The sequence below is a fragment of the Mauremys reevesii genome, linkage group 9, assembly GCF_016161935.1.
Source record: "Mauremys reevesii isolate NIE-2019 linkage group 9, ASM1616193v1, whole genome shotgun sequence".
Classification (NCBI taxonomy): Eukaryota; Metazoa; Chordata; order Testudines; family Geoemydidae; genus Mauremys; species Mauremys reevesii.
In genome coordinates, this window is record NC_052631.1 from 71,122,311 (window position 1) to 71,143,259 (window position 20,949).

Below are 20,949 nucleotides of genomic sequence, written 5' to 3' on the forward strand. Positions count from 1 at the left end.
GGCACAAACTGCTGCAAACGCCTCATAGGAGAAACAGAGGTGAGGGGATAGTCTCCCTAAAAAGCAAATGCACCTCTGGGACATGGCTGGAAATTAGATACAGTATTGAGCCAAATTATTAGTCAGTGATTTTCAATAAAATGTTGAAATTTTCCTCAAAAAAGGCTCTGTATCCAGGAGGTCTGGCTGAGCAATATGCCACTGGAGAGGGAACCAGAATTGGAGGGAACTTCAGGGGCATGGCATCCCACTGCTGTCAGTGACCCAGCCCTGGTCTACACTACAGAATTACTACGGTATAACTCAGTGATGAGCTGCCAAAATATTAACAACCGGTTTCCTCCTCCTCACCTCACCAGGGGGTCGTGCCCCCCCGGGGGGTCGTGCCCCATCCAACCCCCCATGTTCTTTGACACCCCCCTGGGAACCCCTGACCCATCCCCCCCTTCCCTGTCCCCTGACTGCTCCCTGCCGCCCCATCCAACCCCTCCTCTCATTCTTGATGGCCCCCCGGCACCCCTACCCCATCCAACCACCCCTTCTCTCTGTCCCTGACTGCCCCCCACCACCTCATCCAACCCCTGCTCCTTCCTGACTGCCCCCCGGGACCCTTCCCCCATTCAATCCCCCTGTTCCCTGCCCTCTGACCGCCCCGACCCCTATCCACCCCCCCACAACCCACCGAACACCCACTCCCTGCTCCCTGCCCCCTTACCACACTGCCTGGGGCCAGGACAGAGTCCGCTCCACTGGGACCGCGACCGGCGCCGCAGGGCCCGACTCCCCGGCCCGACTCGGACGCTCTGCTGGCACCATGGGACTCGACTCCCCGAGCCGGGCTGGGCTGGAGCCACTCGGCTGGCACCGGGACCGGCGCCACAGGGCCCGACTCCCTGAGCTGGGCTGGAGCCGCTTGGCCGGGACCAGCCCAAGCCGGGGGCGCTCGGCCAGGGCCAGGGGAAGCCGCTCAGGTGGAGCCGGACTGGGCCGCACGCGCCGTCCCGCCTCCTCCACCCCCCCAGTCTGGCTTACCTGCCCGCTGCTTGTTTCAGGCTTCCCACGAACATTTGATTCACGGGAAGCAGGGGAGGGGAAGGAGAAGGAGGGCGGAGCATTTAGGGGAGAGGGGGAGGTGAGCTGGGGCTGGGTGGACAGCTGCCTGAGCCTTTGTTAAATTTAAGCTTTTTTAGAACCATGGACCTTAACAGCATGAAAAAAGGGTATAATGACCATTACTCAAAACGGTAGGCACTGTCTATCTTGTCTGCCCTGGAAAGCCTCCACTTATTTGTACTGTCATTGAGCCACATTTCACACAAGGAGAGCTTTCCCTTGGACTTTAAATGGTCAATAAAGTTAAAGCAAAACCAAAGTCAACAAAAACAAAGAAATAAATCTTCATACAAACAGGACAAAAAGAGTTTCCACAAAATATATGGAGATATACCTATCTCATAGAGCTGGAAGGGACCCTGAAAAGTCATTGAGTCCAGCCCCCTGCCTTCACTAGCAGGACCAAGTACTGATCTTTTGCCCCAGATCCCTAAGTGGCCCCCTCAAGAATTAAACTGACAACCCTGGGTTTAGCAGGCCAATGCTCAAACTGCTGAGCTATCCCTAAGCCTTGCCAACCTGGTTTGTCTTTGCTTCACTGAGGTTCCATGGCTAGTTTATTCACTGCTAAACTCTGACTACCACAGAGCTCCTGGGTTTAGGCCCTTTTCTTCTAGAAGAGTTCTCCCCTGCTTGTTAGCTTAATCCATTCCATCAGTGTTGTCTGGTAAGCCATTTAAAAGTCAGTTAACCCAAAACCTGCCAATTCTGGGATAGGGCCTCTGCACCCTACCATAGTATCTTATAGCTTTTAAATATACACATACACACACACACACACACACACACACAATGTGTGTATATGTACACATATGCATATAAGCACACACATAGAACTGATGTTCTTTTTCTTCATCTTGTTCCCTTTTGCATTTTGATACAGAATTTTTTTTCCAATGAAAAATTCCAAGTAATTGAAAACATTATTGGTGTATGGATACACCTCATGAGTGTATTAATGAACTACTCAGGGAAAAATCAGAGCTCCCACTACAACGAGAGTATAATTTAAGCACTAAATTCATCATTGCCCTGTGGCCAGTGTGTCAGCTAGACTGGCATAAAAAGGGCCATAGGGCAAGTGTAAGGACCTCTTGGAGAATACACCTGGTACAGTGAAACTCTGCGCTGCTTCCTCAGCAGCCTCCAGCATGAGGAGCATTCCAGATAGGACAGGAATGGCCAGAACGGTGAGGAGGCCAAAGTGCAGAAGGCATCACCAAGTTGCTCCTGTGCAATGGCAATTCTGCACCCCTATGAGGGCCCACATGGATCACTACAAAGGGCAGGTCCAATGTCTGTCCTAGTCTGGAGAATGAACCTATTGGGGAGATGCAAACTGCCCTTTATTGATCCCTTTTGCTGGTAAAATGAATTTACCCCTAAATGAGAAAAATAAAACTCCCTCACTCTAACCTAAGCAGAACCCATATTACCAATTAAAGCTTTTAAATTGAAAATGTGCTAGAGAAACTTAGATTCTTGATCTATATTTTCATACACTGCAGTTCATATTCTTTATAATATGGAGGAAATCTTACAAATGTAAACAAACAAAAATCCTACATCCTGAATTTCGGACTGGATCTGACAACCACTGTCCCTCAGGCCATGTTTAAATACCTGAGTAGCACTGCATATTGACAGTCATAGAATTAAGAAAGCAATTGATTGTTATTTGGATAGCAATGAATCTTGAAATATTGTTGGTCAACAAGCCTTCCCACCCAATGAATCTGACTTAAAATTCAAAAAAGATTCTGCTGCAGTTAGTTCTGCTAGAAAATTCCTTAACCTGCTGATACCAGCAGAGTATGTTCATCCTTATTTGCAGCTCGATATGAGCTAATTCTCTGGAGTCTGAATAGGCATCTTCTACAATACAGTTATCCATCCTCTACACTATGGGCTCCAGGAGGATTGTTAATAACAGATTCAGAAGGTGCATAATACTTAGGTATTAGTGGGTTACTGTATATTTACCAGGGACCTTTGATAACACTAGAGTAATGAAGTCAGAAGTTACCTAATCCTATTAGTGTCAAACTCTGTAATTTTCAATAAAACATGACAATATTAATAAAGGCCTGTTTACAAATGGAATGAGCTCAGTGTTGACAGTTCTTTCACAGAAGGTGGACGTTGATAACAACCACCCCAGGCTTTCTGTGACCTACTTAAAGGGCCAGTATACCACTTCATTGTCCTCCCTCATGCTGCTGGCACCAGTGTAAAAGAGCTTGTCCATATGAATTTCAATGTAGTCTGATTAGCTGCAGCACATCTTCTCCTTCAAGCCTGGTTTGAGAACATAAGTGAGGGTCACTGCTCTACCTCCTTTTTCAAGAAATGAGAAGAGGGAAAACAGGCACAAACTGCAGATTAAAGCAGCAGGTTTTTGGGATATAGTATCAGACCTGACGTACAGGTCTGTAGAGAAATTTCAATTTATTTTCCAGTTGGAATAAAGTTACTCCATTAGCCTGGTGTGTGTCATCGTGGGCTCTTTTTGCAGAGACATTAGCCATTCTCCTTTAATCTCTCGCTCAATATTCGCAATAGTGTATGGCTCTGAGCAGCAATGGCATAAGGTGAAAAAAGATAGCCTCCTTTAGGCCATAAAAATTAATTTTGTATGTCCCCCTCTGTTTTCTCTCCATTGTTGTTATTTTCCATTGCCCAATCAATTTGAATCAGAGCTGCTAGCTCTGCTCGTAAAGAGTGATTTCATAACTCACATACAGTAAAGTTAGATTTAACTACAAATCCAGCCTCACTCTATAATCCTGGCATCACACGTAAAAACTTGATTCCTTAGGCTATGTCCACACTTACGGTGGCATACATACGCTGCACAGTCCCCTAGCACAGGAATAAATACCTGCTCAGAGATAGCTCTCAAACAGCTCCAACAATTTCTGTTTAAAATAGAAAATGATATGAAGTAAGAAATGCTACTATAACTCTATAATGCAGATATTTCAAGAGAAAATGCTATTATAATCATTGTGGGGAATGGATATCACAAGCTGACACTCCTTTACATGAGTATATTGAGCCTAGGAGGGATTCCTTTGGGAAACACATCTCTAGTTGAATTAAAGGAACAAATGCTGATTAAATGCACCAGTCTGACATGAAGCATTGTTTAGATGTCATGGTCCTGATTCTGGCTTCTGCTCAGGCCCCACCACCCCTCTTCCACTGGTATAAAGGAGAAGTAAAGTCAGCTGGCCTAGATATCTGGTATCCCCTAGATTAGACTACAGCTGGCATAATGACTCTTCATTAGCATGTGGGAGACATAATCACAGGAGAGAAGGTGTCCTGAGTTTTGCTGCACTCCAACTATTCTCATCACAGCCTCTTGCATTGCCCTGGTCTACTCTAGCTTACACTGGTCTTGAGTCAGCCAGAGAATCTAAGGGGCCATCCTGGGTGCCGCTCCCCTAAACTGCACAGTAGCTCAGAATCAGGCCAATACCTTTACCTGTGGAAGGGGAGGCTTTTCTTTTAAAAGAGATTAATATACAATCCACCATGAGAGAATTTAATTTCTTAAGTGATCTGAATCTGGATTTCTCCAATAACGCTAGTTAGGGTAAATCTCCAGCCCATGAGACTTTCCGGAGAGGAATATAATACTTAACATATAAAATTCCCATTACAGGCTTACCAAGCAATCTTCTCTTCCATTGTTCCTTTATTTCACCTCTTAGTTGACCCAGATGCACCACACTTTCTATAAAGCTCTCCTTGGTAGTTCACTAAAGAAACTCTTGAATTGTCAATCCGGAGAAGACCTGTGCCAAGGATTCACGACTGTGACCTTACATATGTCAAACTTGTACATAAGAGCAATTTCCAGCTGATGAAACTTAGTATGACTCCTGCTGCCTCAATCGGCATGAGAGTTGTCCACCTGTGACAGCTAATGCTTGTGGACCACAGGAGAACCATTTCCAGTATTATTTTAATTTTACTATTTATTACAGCCATCTGTAGGTGCCTCAGTTGCAGAAACCACACATCCACACACACACTGCATAAGCTACTTGATTAAACAAAGCAAAAAACAGTTAGACAAATGACAGACAAAGTAAACAGGCTTTACCATCATCCCCAAGGATCAGGCTATGACAAGCAGCTCAAAGGACTGCATTCCTAGGTGGGAATTCCAAGCTGAGCAAGCTCTAATACTCACTAGGTGGTATTCCCTCAAAGAACAAAGAGCAAAAGCTTGCTGTCATCTCCTTTGATATGGTATGTGGTGAGAAATGGTCTCTTAAATAGCTGGTTTCCAGCCCATCCAGGGCCTTATCACCAACACTGCACAATGCACCCAGAAGTGAGTGGGAGCAAAGCAGAGACTTGAGCACAGATGTTATGTGAGCAGCCAGACCTCTCAGGAGTTGTGGGTCATGATGACACCAAAATACTGAGTCCAAACTCTACTAGGGAATCCCATTATTCAAGTGTCTTCAGAGCACGTGACTCTGGTTGTCATATTTTGCAGACCCCTCCCCGGAAAGAAGTGAGCAGATGCAACCTCATTTTATTTTGGAACTTCAGTTAGGTTTCAGGGGCTCTCCCTAGAGCAAGTGATATATTAACTTCACAACCCAGCCAATTCCCTATGAACTGTGGAGACAATCATTAAATTGAAACTGAAGAGAGATATGTAATGACATGGTCTCGGAAGTGATGGCCCGAGCCTACGACAAGCAGATAATACGCAAGAATATGTATTCAGTTTGTCTTCAGAATCCCTAATTACAAATTACTCTGCAAAACAACCCTACAGAACCTCCTGCATACCACTGCTGGGATTGGTATTAAAGGAAAAAGAACAAATTAATAAAAAATAATCATTTCCAACCCCCAGGACCAGCCAGGCAGTATCAGGCTGACTCCTTACCTTAACATTTTTATCAAGAATAATATTCCTAAATATTTTCAGAGAAGGCAGACAAATATGGTACCATCCTAACTGCAGAGCTAATCCTAGTGATTGGCACCTGGTCTTAGTATCCAGGTTAGCCTAGACCAAGTGTGAGCAGCAGCCATATTGCAAAGCCATACCTGAGTTACTGTGTCCTCAGTGGTGCTGCATTCACCTATGGTGTGTGATTTCTGGGAGTATATCCCATGGTTCTTTGTGCTGCAGAAAGTGGGATGCTCTATGATTCTTTCCCAGTGAACTGTGGGAGAATCTGTCTGTCCTTCCAGACACACAGGGGAAACTGTGGCATCGGAGGACTAACAGCACTCAAGTGACTTAGCCAGTGTCTTCACTATAAAGTGAAATGGGTGGGTTCCAGCCTCAGTGAAAGCAGCACCTGGGCTCCAACCCCCACACCCAGTTAACCCAGTTTCAAAGCACAGTAACCCCTGTATTCACACCCTACACGCTGTTGTAATAATCTTTGTACAACATATGCCTTGAAAGACATCATTTGAAAACTCGTAATTTCCTGGTCAATATCATCCTGATAAAAAGTGTGGTGACACTGTATGTGAAGTTATAAGATTCCCCTGTATGGTGTTATTAACATGTGTTCCAAACCCCACAGCCCTGCCCAGACAGAAGTTGGCAAACAGGTCTGTCCTAAAAAGAGGAACATTGCTCTGCTTAATTTGCATGTAAGCAGTAAACAGAGTCATCAAGCAAGAACGGAAGACAAAGGAAGTTCAAACGTGAAAAAACTAGCAGGAAATATCCTTCCACATAGACTCTCTGCCCAGCTAAAAATGTTTTTCAGAGCAGGACTGAAACTATATAAAAGGAGAGAAAAACACCCTAGGAACCTCACCATCCCTGCTCTTCACATTCACTGCACCTGAAGAGACAAGGGAAGCAGTCGGTGGACTTTGGGGGAGGGATTCTGTCTACAGTTTGGTCACTAAGACTGCTGAAATCACGTGGTGAGATACTTTGCTTAAATATGATGCAATTTGTTAAGTTAGGCTGTAGTACACATTTTATTTTTATTTTTATTGTAACCATTTCTGACTTTTATGCCTCATCACTTAAAATCTCTCTTTGTAATTAATAAACTTGTTTTATTGTTTTATCTAATCCAATGTGTTCAAGTTGAAGTGTCTGGGTAAGTCCAATTGGGGAAAGAAGTTGTGTGCCTATTATTCCCTTAAAGGAATAACAGATTTAATACAGTATAGCTGTACTGTCCAGGAGAGTGCTGGGCAGTACAGGACATACATTACTGGGGGAAAATCTGAATACTGGGAGTTTGTTGGGGCCCCCTATGGTATTTTTTAAGGCTGGTAAGAGGCAAGGTGTGGCTGGCTGGCTGCAGCACACACACACAGATACCTGGAAGCAACTTAGAGGCTGGAGGGTCCCAAGGGTCGGTGCTGGGGCCGGTTTTATTCAATATCTTCATTAACGATCTGGAGGACGGTGTGGACTGCACCCTTAGCAAGTATGCAGATGACACTAAACTGGGAGGAGTGGTTGATACGCTGGAGGGTAGGAATAGGATACAGAGGGACCTAGACAAATTAGAGGATTGGGCCAAAAGAAATATGATGAGGTTCAACAAGGACACATGCAGAGTCCTGCACTTAGGACGGAAGAATCCCATGCACTGCTACAGACTAGGGACCAATGGCTGGGCAGCAGTTCTGCAGAAAAGGACCTAGGGGTTACAGTGGACGAAAAGCTGAATATGAGTCAACAGTGTGCCCTTGTTGCCAAGAAGGCTAATGGCATTTTGGGCTGTATAAGTAGGGGCATTTCCAGCAGATCGAGTGATGTGATCATTACCCTCTACTCAGCACTGGTGAGGCCTCATTTGGAGTACTGTGTCCAGTTTTGGGCCCCACACTACAAGAAGGACATGGACAAATTGGAGAGAGTCCAGCGGAGGGCAACAAAAATGATTAGGGGGCTGGAGCACATGACTTATGAGGAGAGGCTGAGGGAACTGGGATTGTTTAGTCTGCAGAAGAGAAGAATGAGGGGGGATTTGATAGCTGCTTTCAACTACCTGAAAGGGGGTTCCAAAGAGGATGGATCTAGACTGTTCTCAGTGGTAGAAGATGACAAACGGAGTAATGGTCTCAAGTTGCAGAGGGGGAGGTTTAGGTTGGATATTAGGAAAAACTTTTTCACTAGTAGGGTGGTGAAGAACTGGAATGGGTTACCTAGGGAGGTAGTGGAATCTCCTTCCTTAGAGGTTTTTAAGGTCAGGCTTGACAAAGCCCTGGCTGGGATGATTTAGTTGGGTTTGGTCCTGCTTTGAGCAGGGGTTGGACTAGATGACCTCCTGAGGTCCCTTCCAACGCTGAGATTCTATGATTCTATGATTCTATGGAGGCTGTTTGTGAGCAGCAAAGCATTGTAAAGGGCACCCCAGGTTACATAACAAAGGTGACACAGCTACTCATTAGTTTGGATTGTACCCTGGTATGTCACAAGCACCACTATCTTCTGGGCACATCTATACTGCCCCAAAAGTTCAGGTTAAGGGGGTGTGAATACCAGTGTGCACTGAAGTGCTGCACAGTAACTCCCTCATGTAGATGCTGCAGGTGCAAACTTCAAGATCCCGAGTTTGACTACTCTGATGAGAACTTGGGACCTTTAAGTTTGCCCCCACAACATTCACATGAAGAAGTTACCGTGCAGCTTTTCATCATGCCCTGAAACACACATCCTATGTTGACAGTGTAATGACATGTCATCAGAATGCTGGGTTGCCTTTTTTCCAGGTCAGAAATCCTGGTCTGAAGAAACTGAGCTTAATATTCAGCATAACCAGCCATATTTTAGCCTGGTTTATACAAAGTGCTAAAAAGGGATTTGCTGGGATTTTTTTGTTTTAACTGAAAGCGTAAGTAGAAATTAAAAGTACCGTCTCTTTCAGATCACAGCAATGTGTAACACTTCACAATAAATTTTGCTCTCTGGCTGCTCTGACTATATCACCCTCATCTTTGATCCCTTCCTTTGCTTCCTCTTTCATTCCCCATCTTGTTTGAGCTCTACCTCCTAATTGTCATGGCGTTGCACAAGTCTCCAAATATATCTTAGATCTCTGACCTCATATTCAACACAACTGCCTTCTCTCTGAGCTTTTGCATCCTCCCCTCAAATGATCACTTTAAGTATGTCTACACTGCAACTGTGACTGCAGCTCAGGTAGCCATTCCCATTCTAGCTTTAGTCTTGCTGCTAAAAACAGCAGTGACGGTGCAACAACACAGGCTTCAGCATGAGCCTTAGGTGCTAGGGGCGCTGGGGGTGATGCTGGAACCCCTGGCTTGAAGTAGTTTCCATTATATAAAGGATTTATAGTTTGGTTCAATAGCTCTCAGCACCCCCACTATAAAAACTTGTTCCAGCACCCCTCGGGTGAGCTGTACAAACCCACCCAAACTCACGGATATGTACATTCCTAGCCCGTGCTGGGATCCATGCCACTATATCTTCACTGCTACTTTTAGCTGCATTAGCTACATTAAAGCTAGCATGAATATATTTACATGAGCTGCTGTAGCATCTCTCACTGCAGTGTAGACATACCCTTTGCCTCCTCCTCCTTCTCCTCTCAGCTTTGTGCAGCCTTTCATGCCTATGTTTGGAGCAGCTTCTTACTCTCCTCCACTAAATTCACTGACAAAGCCCACCTCTTTTGCAAAACTTTCCTGTACTACCCTCTGCAGAGTCTATGTTTGCACACATTCTAGCATTTGCACCATTATTATAGATGTCACAATTAGACTGTAAGCGCCTAAGGGCAGGGACCTGGTCATTCTACTGGAATGCTAAAATCAATGGTTATAATCTATTTAAGAAGGATCAAGTGGGAGAAAGGGGAGAGGACAAAATGGCATTACCCGTTTCTGAGTCACTGATAATTCAGAAGAAAATGTTCTGGAATGCTTACTGATCAATGTCCTAACAGATAAAACACAAGTTGGGGTATTAGTTGGATCTGCTACAGAACACCAAATCACAGTAGGGAACAGGATGTCCTGCTCCTTATGCACCTATCTGCAACATGTAGGGAAAAAACCTGTGTGATCATGGGGGAACCTCAATTGAATTACATATGTTGGAGGTCTCATGCTGCCAGTACTAAACATCCTTTGAATTTCTAAACATTATAGATTACAATTTCGTAACTCAGAAAGAATTGAAGCCAACATGGGGAAGATCTTTATTAGACCTTGTTCTGACAGATATAGAGGAACTGACCACAGAACTAAAAATTGATGATAGCTTAAGTACAAGAGATCATGACATGATCACTTTTATAATGTGCAAGCAAATAAGTCCAGACTAGTAATATATGTAGTCGATGCTTTAATAGGGCCAGTTTCACAAAGCTGAAAACAACTGAGCCAAACCATCTGGGAAGAAGAATTTAATAGGAAAAATGTTAATGATAATATGGTATCATTTAAGAACACCTTATTAGATGCTCAAAAAGACACAGTGAAGGAACAAGGCTGTGCTCGCTAAAAAAAAGATCTGGTTAAAGGGAAAGAGAAGGCAGCTATAAAAATCATTTTAAAAAATTCTATAAAAATGGAAGACAGGGGAAGTTGATGTTATGAATATAAATCAGAAGTTATGAGTTGTAGAAAGTTTATAAGGGAAGCAAAGGGCCACAAGGAAAAACCTGTGGTCAGGAAAGTTAAGACCCATAAGAAGGAGTTTTTTAAACATATTAGGAACAAAAATAATCCTGGCAATGGTATTGGTCTATTATTAGATGGAAATGGTAGAATTCTCAATAATAATAATTAATAATGCAGAAAAGGCAGATGTGTTCAACAAAGATTTCTGTTCTGCATCTGGGAAAAAATCAGATGATATAACGTAATCTCAAATATAGTGATGATGAAATTCTTTTCATTCCACTAGTATCTCTGAAGGATGTTAAAGAGAAGCTAGTAAAGGTGGACATTTTAAAGTCAACAGGTCCAAATAACCGAGGAGTTCACTGGACAGTTAATGTTGATTTTCAGTAAGTCTTGGCAACTGGGAAAATTCCAGAAGACAAATAAAACTAATGTTATGCCAATTATTTGAAAGGATAAATTAGATGACCTGGATAACTATAGGCCTTTCAGCTTGACAACAAACCCAGGCAAGATAATGGGGCGGCTGATACAGGACTCAATTAATAAAAACATTTAAAAGGGTAATATAATTTATGCAAATCAACATGGTTTTGTGGAAAATAGATCCTGTGAAAACTAACTTGATATACTTTTTTATGAGATTACAAGCTTCACTGATAAAAGAGGTAATGTTGATATAATATACTTGGACTTCTCTAAGGTATTAGATTTGTTACTGTATGACATTTTGATAAAAAACTAGAATGATATAAAATTAACATGGCACATATTATATGGATTAAAAATTGGCCAACTGATAAGTCTCAAAATGTAACTGTAAATGGGAAATTGTCATTGACCAGGTATGTTTCCAGTAGGGTCCCACAGGGATCAGTTCTTGGCCCCACACTGTTTAACATTTGTATCATTGACTTGGAAGAAAACATAAAATCATCACTGATAAAGTTTTCACAAAAATTGGGGGAGTGACAAAGAAGAGGACAGGTCACTGATACAGAGCAATCTGGATCGTTTAGTAAACTAGGCACAAGCAAACAATATGGATTTTAATACAGCTAAATGTAAACATATTAATCTAGGAACAAAGAACACAGGCCATACTTACAGGATGTGGGACTCTGAAAAAGATTTCTGGGAAGGGAGATAATCAGCTGCACATGAGCTCCCTCTGTGATGCTGTGGCCAAAAGAGCTAATGCAATCCTGGGACGCATAAACGGGAATCTTGAGTCGAAGTAGAGAGGCTATTTTACCTGGTGTCCACAACTCAAGAATGAAGTTGTTAAATTGGAGAGAATTCAGAGTAGAGTCACAAGAACAATTTAAGGATTAGAAAACATACCTTATAGTGATAGACTCAAGGGGATCCATCTATTTAGCTTTGCAAAGAGAAGTTTAAGAGGTGACTTGATTAAAGTCTAAGCATCTACACAAGGAACAAATATTTCACAATGGGCTCTTCAGTCTAGCAGAGAAAGGTAGAACATGATCCAATGGCTGGAAGTTGAAGCTAGACAAATTCAAACTGTAAATAAGGCATAATTTTTTTTAACAGTGATAGTAATTAACCAAAGGCCATGGTGGATTCTCCATCACTGACAATTTGTAAAACAAAATGGGATTTTTTTCTAAAAGAGCTGATCTAGGAATTATTTTGGGAAAACTCTATGGCCTGTGTTATACAGGAGGTCAGCTAGATGATTACAATGGGCTCTTCTGGCCTTGAAATCTGTAAATCTATGAAAATGCTGTGTCTATGACTAAATGAGAATAGCAAATTCCTTTGGCTACTAGCAGAAAATGACTTGCATAACTGCATATTTTCTTAGATCATTCTTAGAAAAAAGGGAACCTAACTTATTATGTGCTGCTAAAGTGCTATATTCTAAAATAGTGCAACCTATTGAAAACCTATCTGAAGTAATTAGTATTCTTGCAGTGCCTGATCAATTGCAATTGCTACTGCACTTACAGGATTGGCGAAAAATTTTTACAACCTGCAGACAGTCTCTTAGGCAGGATAACAATGTGTGTGATTTATTTAAGTCTATCTAGATGCCATTTGTTCTGCTAGATTCTGGTCCTTTATGCAAATGTAAAAACATAGTCTTTTTCTGAAACTCAGCCAGCACTTCTCCCATCTGTCCTCCCTACAGCCTTCTCTAAGCAAGCACCACAGGAAGTAACACACAGAATAGATGGAACTGCCTGCCTGTTAGAGTTCAGATACTTCAAACACTGTACAGTTGAAGCAGAGAGTCAGTTATAAAGTTTGAATGTGTTTTACAATGAATCACTTAGCTACTTATTGGAAGTTCTTGCCTACTGAGGCACATCCTAGAAACCTAGAAAAAATGGACAGGAAAGGAGGGTTGGATGCTAGCCTCAGATGGTCAGTATAAGCTTTCTGAAAGGAAATCTCTATAAAATTTCTGTGCAGAACACTAGACAAATTAAATCCTGCATTAGGAGAGTACAAGTAATGGCCTCAATCTTGCAACAAGTTCCATTGGAGCATATTCCTGTGCTTGTGTGGAGCTCACTGCAGGAACTGGGTCAAATATACTTACCTGGAAAAACTATTCCTATTTAAAATTAGATAATTAGTTACCAAGGTGCTAACTACATAGATTTTTAATAATAGGCAATAGATTCAAATAATGATTTGTTCTGTTTTATCAAAAATGCACTGAGCACGGTCTTATATTAAAATGACTTTGTAACTGATTAATAATGTATTTTGCAATATTCTAATGAATTAGAATGCAACAATTTTGACTGCTTTTACCTCATCTGGAGAGGTGTAATGCTATCATTACTGTATATTAAAGGCAATCGCATATATTGAATGCCTTTAACTGTATAAATGTTGAGGAAAGCAGGTACTGCTGAAAAATCATCTGAAAGTCGTCATATTTCCAACCAGAATTAAGATTGCTTGAAAATCTGGCTATTAAGGACCTTAAGCAGTTCAGCTGAGTTCTGAGTGTGAGGTTGTTTCATAGATAAATATTTATGTACCAATAATCTTCTCCACGTATCACAAATAAACTCTGCACTCAAGCAGGCAGCAAGTAAGGCTTAGCTAAAATTATTAAAAAGTAAAATGTCAATGTCAATAGAAGCAGATAATGCCTTGGAAGTACTGTACAGCTTGTGGATGTTGCAAATGAGTTGCAAATAGGTTGTTGTGTTTAAATCTAGAACAACATAGCCACTTTGTTGCAGTATATTTACTACACAGTCACTTTGTTGCTTCTGCAGGCTGAGTCCACTGCACACACCAGGGGTTTGCATCTCCCTGTACCCGCCACAAACTCCATGTGTACCAAACTCCCAACCTTTCTATTTGAGGGATTCCCTGCAACTCTCCACCCACCTCAATTAAAAGCAGCCTCAAAGCTACTCTAACTTGTGCTCAGACTGCCCATACCCCGTAAGAGCTGTGATCAGCTGAGAACAACAAGAGAGTATAGCAAGAGCAATGATACCCTGGCTGCACCCTGACCTCAGACCCTGGGACATCCTCTGAGTCAGATGCTGCATTCGTGGTACAGAGGGAAGGGGTGTTATAGAACCACCCCAGTCCAGGGATCCCCCCTCCTGATGCCAGTGATATTCACCAGAATGTGGATGCATTCTGAGCCCTTTCCACTACTGATGCAGTATAAAGGGGCCCAAGGGCAACAGAGAAATTATTCCCACTTCAGTAGGATTAAAATAAACATTTGCAGGTCTGATTTCACAGACCTTATTCCGGCAATAAAGTCAGTGCGAGCTGACATTGATTATGGAACTGCTAGACCAAGCCTACCTAAAATTTATTCTTTATACCATAAAAGGCGTGTTGCTTTTTGCTCATGGTTCTGTTATCACCTCGATACTGATAGACTATTTTCTCCTCTTAAGAATAGTTCCATTATTTAACTAGGTTTAAAAGTTCAATTTACTGGGCATAATTCTGATCTCAATTTCTCAAACATAACAGGCATCACCACTGTTATAAAGAAGGTAGTATGGTGTAGCTGGGAGGAGAATTTGGTCCACTAAACGCTTTTTGGTAGAACTGCTCTTTTTCTTTTTTTAAAAACAGATACCACATTTGTTCCACATTGTTTCTTGGCTGGGACCAAGGAACAATGTGCTTACACATTGAAATTGTACTTTCATTACTCTTTTTTTTTTTTTAATTACAAGTTGTCTATTAAGTTTGTTAGTTAATTCTCTTAAGAACTTTGCAATGCATAGTAACTGTACTGGCTGATTTCTACAGATACCAATATTCACATTGGTTTCCCTTTCTTAACAAGGTTTTCATTCTTTCTGAATTCTCCAAAGCCTGTTTTATTTTTCTCGCTAAAGGCTAGGTTTTATAACAAAGGCAATTCAGTAGCTCAGCCATTTTAGAGTCACCATTAATGTCATTCCCTCCTCATTTATTAATGGGTCTACTACCACTCCAGTATTTCTTCCCCCACCCATGACATAGTTGTTAAAGCCCTTCTTGTTCCCCTTTAGCAAGCCTCAACTCATTCTGCTTCATTTTCTTCAGAAAAAATGTTAAGATGAATTAGATTTCCACCCAGCATTGCAACATTGAGGATCATTTTAAATAAATCATTTTCCATTACCTATTTACTGTAAATCTACCTAAAACCACAGTTAACAAATGAAGATCACAAATGAATCACAATAACACTTTCCTCCCAAAATATGCCAGACTTGTGATGACTTTTTTAAAGTCAAAAGATTACTCTATTAACACCTCCAATGCCAGGAGCTTCTGCATGCCCAAGGCTACACTTTGTGAAGCCTTCCCATTATTTTTAACGAGCAGTCAGGACCTACACAATGTACGTCCACAAGACCACAGAAGTGCCCCTTTGTTGCCGGTGCATCACAGATCCTAAGTGTGTGAGAAATTTAAAAGGAATGCTGCTGCTTTTTAACAGCTTTCCATAAAGACAAGTGATAATTTCCTCCCTTTGTCATTAGCTAGTATCCAGTCCACCTCAAGTAATTCAGGCAGTAAGCTACTTTTAAAAAAACTAAAATTAAGCAGTATTTTATTTTTATTAAATTGCTGGCAACTACCAGTATCAGTGTTTGTTAGATATCTAGCCAGCCAAATGATGCAATAGCCTGCATCCATTATGCATTCTCGCAGGAGGCGGCCAGTAAATCAGGATGCTTGCTGTGGAGAGAGACTGTCTAGTGAACTGTGCAGAGATATGCCCAAGTCCTTCAGGGAGAGGGAACATTTTCAGCCTCTCATATGCTATTCCAATAGGTTTTAGGATTTAACTAGTTTTTGTTTTGAACTCTCCAGTTAAGGACACCCATATACAGAGAAACCTTCACTTGAGAGCCACATAACTTTATGTCAAACAATTATCTGTCTGCAATTGTCTCCTTGCAGTGACCATAAATCTTCCTCATCTATCTCCACACACTTACATTTTATTATTTTATTCCCTATTCCACATCTGTCTGCATTTCAGCCCATCCCCTCTCATTGCCAGAGGAGAAAAAAGCTGGTATTTTCCAGTACTTTCTGATGTGTAATATCAAATGCCCTGCTTGTTACAAGCAAACTGGCATTGTTACAATGGCCATTGAGAATAACGTAACTCCCCTTCCCCCCTCTCCCCCCAGGGGCGGTTCCAGGCCCCAGCACGCCAAGCGTGTGCTTGGGGCGGCATGCCACGGGGGGTGCTCTGCTGGTCGCCGGGAGGGCGGCAGGTGGCTCCGGTGGACCTCCTGCAGGCGTGCCTACGGAGGGTCCGCTGGTCCCACGGCTTCGGTGGAGCATCCGCAGGCACGTCTGCGGAAGGTCCACCGGAGCCGCAGGACCGGCGACCGGCAGAGCGCCCCCCGCGGCATGCCGCCGTGCTTGGGCGGTGAAATGGCTTGAGCCGCCCTTGTCTCCCCCACAGGCCTACCCAATCATTAGAGAAACAATCTGATCAAGTCAGTTCAGTGGAGGGACTAGTCTTTCCTTCTTTGGAAGTGTTCCTCTATATCAGTCCTTTTATGTCCACTTTACAGGTCTCTTTTGTTCTTTCAAATGCCTCACTGCCAGGGCTGCTGATCATATGCACTAAGCACATGCTAGCATATGGGCTGTTTACAAAATGTGTGTGTATATATGACAAAAAACAAACAAACCTTCCTTCTTGACAAATAAAATTGCTATGAGTTGGAAACCTCTGTAGTACACCTTCTGTTTACTGGGCCAGATCTTTAGCTGATGTAAATCATTATAGCTCCATGCCCACCAGTCGAGGATCCGACCAATAATCTTGAAAGTTTTCTTGATGCATTTATGGGTCAAATTCTGATCTCAGATGCACAGGAGTAAATCTGGAGTTATTCAAGCTTTACACTAATATAACAGAGAGTCAATGAACCTTCCTTATGTCTTTTATAAAGGAAAAAGGTTCCCCTGGGCTGATTTTTCACTGTTCAAATCTAATTTGCAAGCAGTAGGAAGAATTTAGTCGATCACAAGCTCTTGTAAACATGCCTGTCATACTGTGATTGGTGAGTAAATGCCTTAGTGGGCTGAGAAGACTTTTGGCCAGTTGTATAAAAATCATATACCCCTTAACAGGTTGGTGGACACTTAGCACAGACGTACATGCACATCATGTTATTTATCACGTAATACTGTGCACACATACATACATACACAGATCTTCACAAAGTGATAACATGATGTGCTTTAATGTAATCAAATAGGGGCACACTCAACGTTTTAGGACAAATATGGTGCATCTCTAGGATGGCAATATAGGGTACTTCTGCATTTCAGTGATCTAGTGAAGACCAGCAAAGTTTGTGAACTGGTAGTGACATCAAAACACACAGTACTATGGAAGAATAAAAGACACTCACCTTAAGAAGTTCATAATGCTGAATGCCATTCACTCCAATGTCAGGATCGATGGCAGAAGGGACAGAATAGCGGGAATTAATGGCTGTGTTCTCAGGGATGGAGATGTTAATGACTGTTGAGGGGAAAAGGGGAGCATTGTCATTGATATCCTCTATCAGAAATCTGATCTTGACCAGTCTGAAGACTTCATCAGGCAAAACTGCTACCTCCACCTCATAAAAGCAGCGGTTCTCACTAAAAATGCCAGAGCACAACTTCTCCCGGTCTATGCGGTTGGCAGTAGTGAATATCTCACCAGTGTTTTCCTCCACCCGGACTAATGGCACATCCCCAGTCTTATACACAAGCTTGAACTGAAGAGGTGATGAAAGGGACACATCCGGGTCCAGTGTCAAGTTCAGATCCTTAAGCAAATTGCCAATCAGGACATTTTCCGGCAGTTCTTCCCTCACAGTATAATTCTTCTCTTGGGCACCGGACTGAAATACAATGCAGGCTAATAAGACTGCCAAGAGGTAGGTTCCAGACAGCAAGTCCATCTCCAGAATGGCTAATGAGTTCTCCTGAAGAACACCAAGAGTAGCTGGAAAAGAGGAAAGAAAGGAAGAGATTATTAAAAAGCCCTAAAGCAGCACGCCAGCCAAATGGTGGAAATGCAAAAGCCAAGTGATTTGAGAATTGTTGCAAAACGAGGTCAATGAAATGCTATCTTTTACTCTGACCATTTTTACATAAAATGAGCAGCAATAAAGCAGATAATCCCTTATATCTGCTTTTTGTTGTTCCCACTTCATAAATGTTGAGTTCAGAATGTGAAGAATGGATCCTCCAAAAATACAAGGGTCCCCATGAAAGAGTGTTCTTCCCACTCTCCGCTCCCAAAGACAAACCCTCCTTTCCAGCCCTCCCTCAGCCACATTGGTACTCATCTTTCTCTCACTCCCAACTCCTTGATCTTGTTCCCTAGCGAGGCAGCCAAGTCAAGCTCAGCTCACCTCAGCAGGTGGTTTGCAAGCAGGCGTCAGCTGACTGCCACCTGCTGGGGTGGGCTAATTCACTTCTGCATATGGACCTCTGCAGACCACAGAGCTGGGATACAAACCATACTGCTTTTAATCCACCTCTGAATTTCGCACAACTAAAACTACATTACAGCTCTAAGCATTAAAATGTTCTGTCGTCTAATATAGCAATTCACATGCGCAAGGAAAACTAATCAAAATGATGTCTGAAGATCTTCAGCCAACAACTGATGGAAAGTCCAAATACTAGCACAACACACAGCAGTCAGTCCACTTCAGAACCAAGGAAGGACTTGATCCAAAAACTATTGAAGACAATGAAAACACTGCCACTCATTTCAGGGGGTTTGGATCAGGTCCCAAAAAAGCAGTAATCAAATCACACCAATGGTCTGTGTGCTTGCCTGGGTGCTCCTCTTTCTGCTTCAAATGTTTAAAGCTCTTATTATGACACAAATCTAGGACCAGTTGTCATGAACTAAACTACAACAGACCAGCAAGATGAGGTCCTAATGGGTTCAATCCCACAAATGCTGAGAACCTTGTGAGATAATGTCCATTCTGGACACTTGCCATTAACTTTAATGGGAGTTGTGACTCTTTTTCTTTGGTAGGTTAAGCAATGGTTTTTAGGGGTTGATCTCACCCTGTGATAAGTGGCTACTTTTATTATGCTGGAAAATCAGCCACAGGGCTTTTTTCACTCTATTAAAGTAATTCTATATCAGGTCAAATTTGAGTCTGAACAACCTGCCAATGTTCCTTTCTCTTAAATACTCTCATATTCAGTGAAACCTAGTTCATGGCATCAATACTAGAACAGGATATGTATGTGTTTCAGGGAGAAGGGGAAGAACATTCAATACCATTCTGCCTGTTTTCTGAGCTTCATACAAACTGTATGCTGTATATACAAACACAGATGCCTGAAAACCCCAGACTTGTGGGGGAGGGAGAAAGGTGATTATCTTTAATTTCAGTAAGGGTGAATCCCTCCAGCAGAGTAAATTTCAGGAAAATTATAAAATGTAGAGGTCTCCAGTTTGGGAATATAATGTGACACTACATCAATGTACACAATCTTTCCATTGTTGGTAGAAGAGTCTGCTTCTCTGCAGCTCCTGACCTCTGACACCTGGAACAGCCTTCCTATGGGCCAGACACTCAGCTGGCATCAATTTAAAATTAACTTGTGAAGTCAATGGAACAACTTCAATTTACAACAACTAACGATCTGGTCCTCTACATCCCCCTTACCAACTCAACTGCATCTCTTCTTAATGTTCATATATATAAAAAAAGATGCTTCTTTCTTTGCTCTCCTAATTTTATTCTCTTTCTGTTCTATATGATTTAATGTCATAAATTTCATCCCAAAATGCTTTACTTGGAAGATGCAACACAAAATAAGGACCTAATCATGCAAATCTTTACATACCCAAGAAGACATTACTCCCTATTAACTGCTTTGGGGCTACTCAATGAGTGAGGATTTGCATGATTGGATATTAAGTTCATGTTGCATGGTACTATATTATCTGCAGCATTCTGATAATTCAGTGTAAGGTTTAATGCAACAATACACAGGCATTCAGGAGTGAAGGAACAGTATGGTACAAGCAGTTATTTTTAAAAATCCATTATTAGGGAATACTAATGTACTTTTAAATATATAATTAAGAAAGTTAGCAGCAGCTCCCAATGATCAATAACAGTAACATTATTGTAGTATGAAACAATGAGTCCTGTGGCACCTTAAAGACTAACAGATGTATTGGAGCATGAGCTTTCATGGGTGAATACTACAGGATATGCATTTGATGACTGGATTCTGATAATACCATATAAATATACTACTATGGATATTGTACTATTTTTATACCTGAGCATGTACTATATTAATGACAAGCTACCACCAAAAATCCTCACATCCTGTTAAAGGAAACACACACACACACACACACACACACACACACACAGCAATACGAAGAAATTACTTCAAGAAATAAATGAGGTGGGTTTATATTTTATTTTCACTACAGTTGGGATAAATACATTTATAACATTTCCTTCCACAACAATAAGGAAAAATATATTCTGGCCACAACGAAGAGCTAGTGTTTAAAAGGCTGTCAAGGCCTCAGAATGGCATTATGTTCTTTAAATATTCTGGGTGTACTGAAGAGCACTGTAAACATCAGATATAGAAGAAAAACGGCAGTAAACATATACGGAACTGGTAGCTGTGGGATAGTATTCTTAACCTTATTGGTTCATTTGTGAGCACAGGGATTACAAAAAT

General features: G+C 41.9%; 1 protein-coding gene across 16 annotated transcripts in view; it reads right to left on the bottom strand.

The window, feature by feature from the left end:
• The window catches only part of PCDH11X (protocadherin 11 X-linked), a 1,093,295-nt gene that overhangs the window by 947,826 nt on the left and 124,520 nt on the right, over nucleotides 1–20,949 (bottom strand). For all 16 annotated transcript variants that reach the window (XR_005584516.1, XM_039487736.1, XM_039487734.1 and 13 more), the window contains one exon: nucleotides 17,625–18,208. Coding sequence is in view for 15 of the 16 variants with exons in the window: in XM_039487736.1 (XP_039343670.1) it covers nucleotides 17,625–18,164 (540 nt within the window). In the remaining variant the exon portion in view is untranslated. The remainder of the gene's footprint in view (nucleotides 1–17,624; nucleotides 18,209–20,949) is intronic.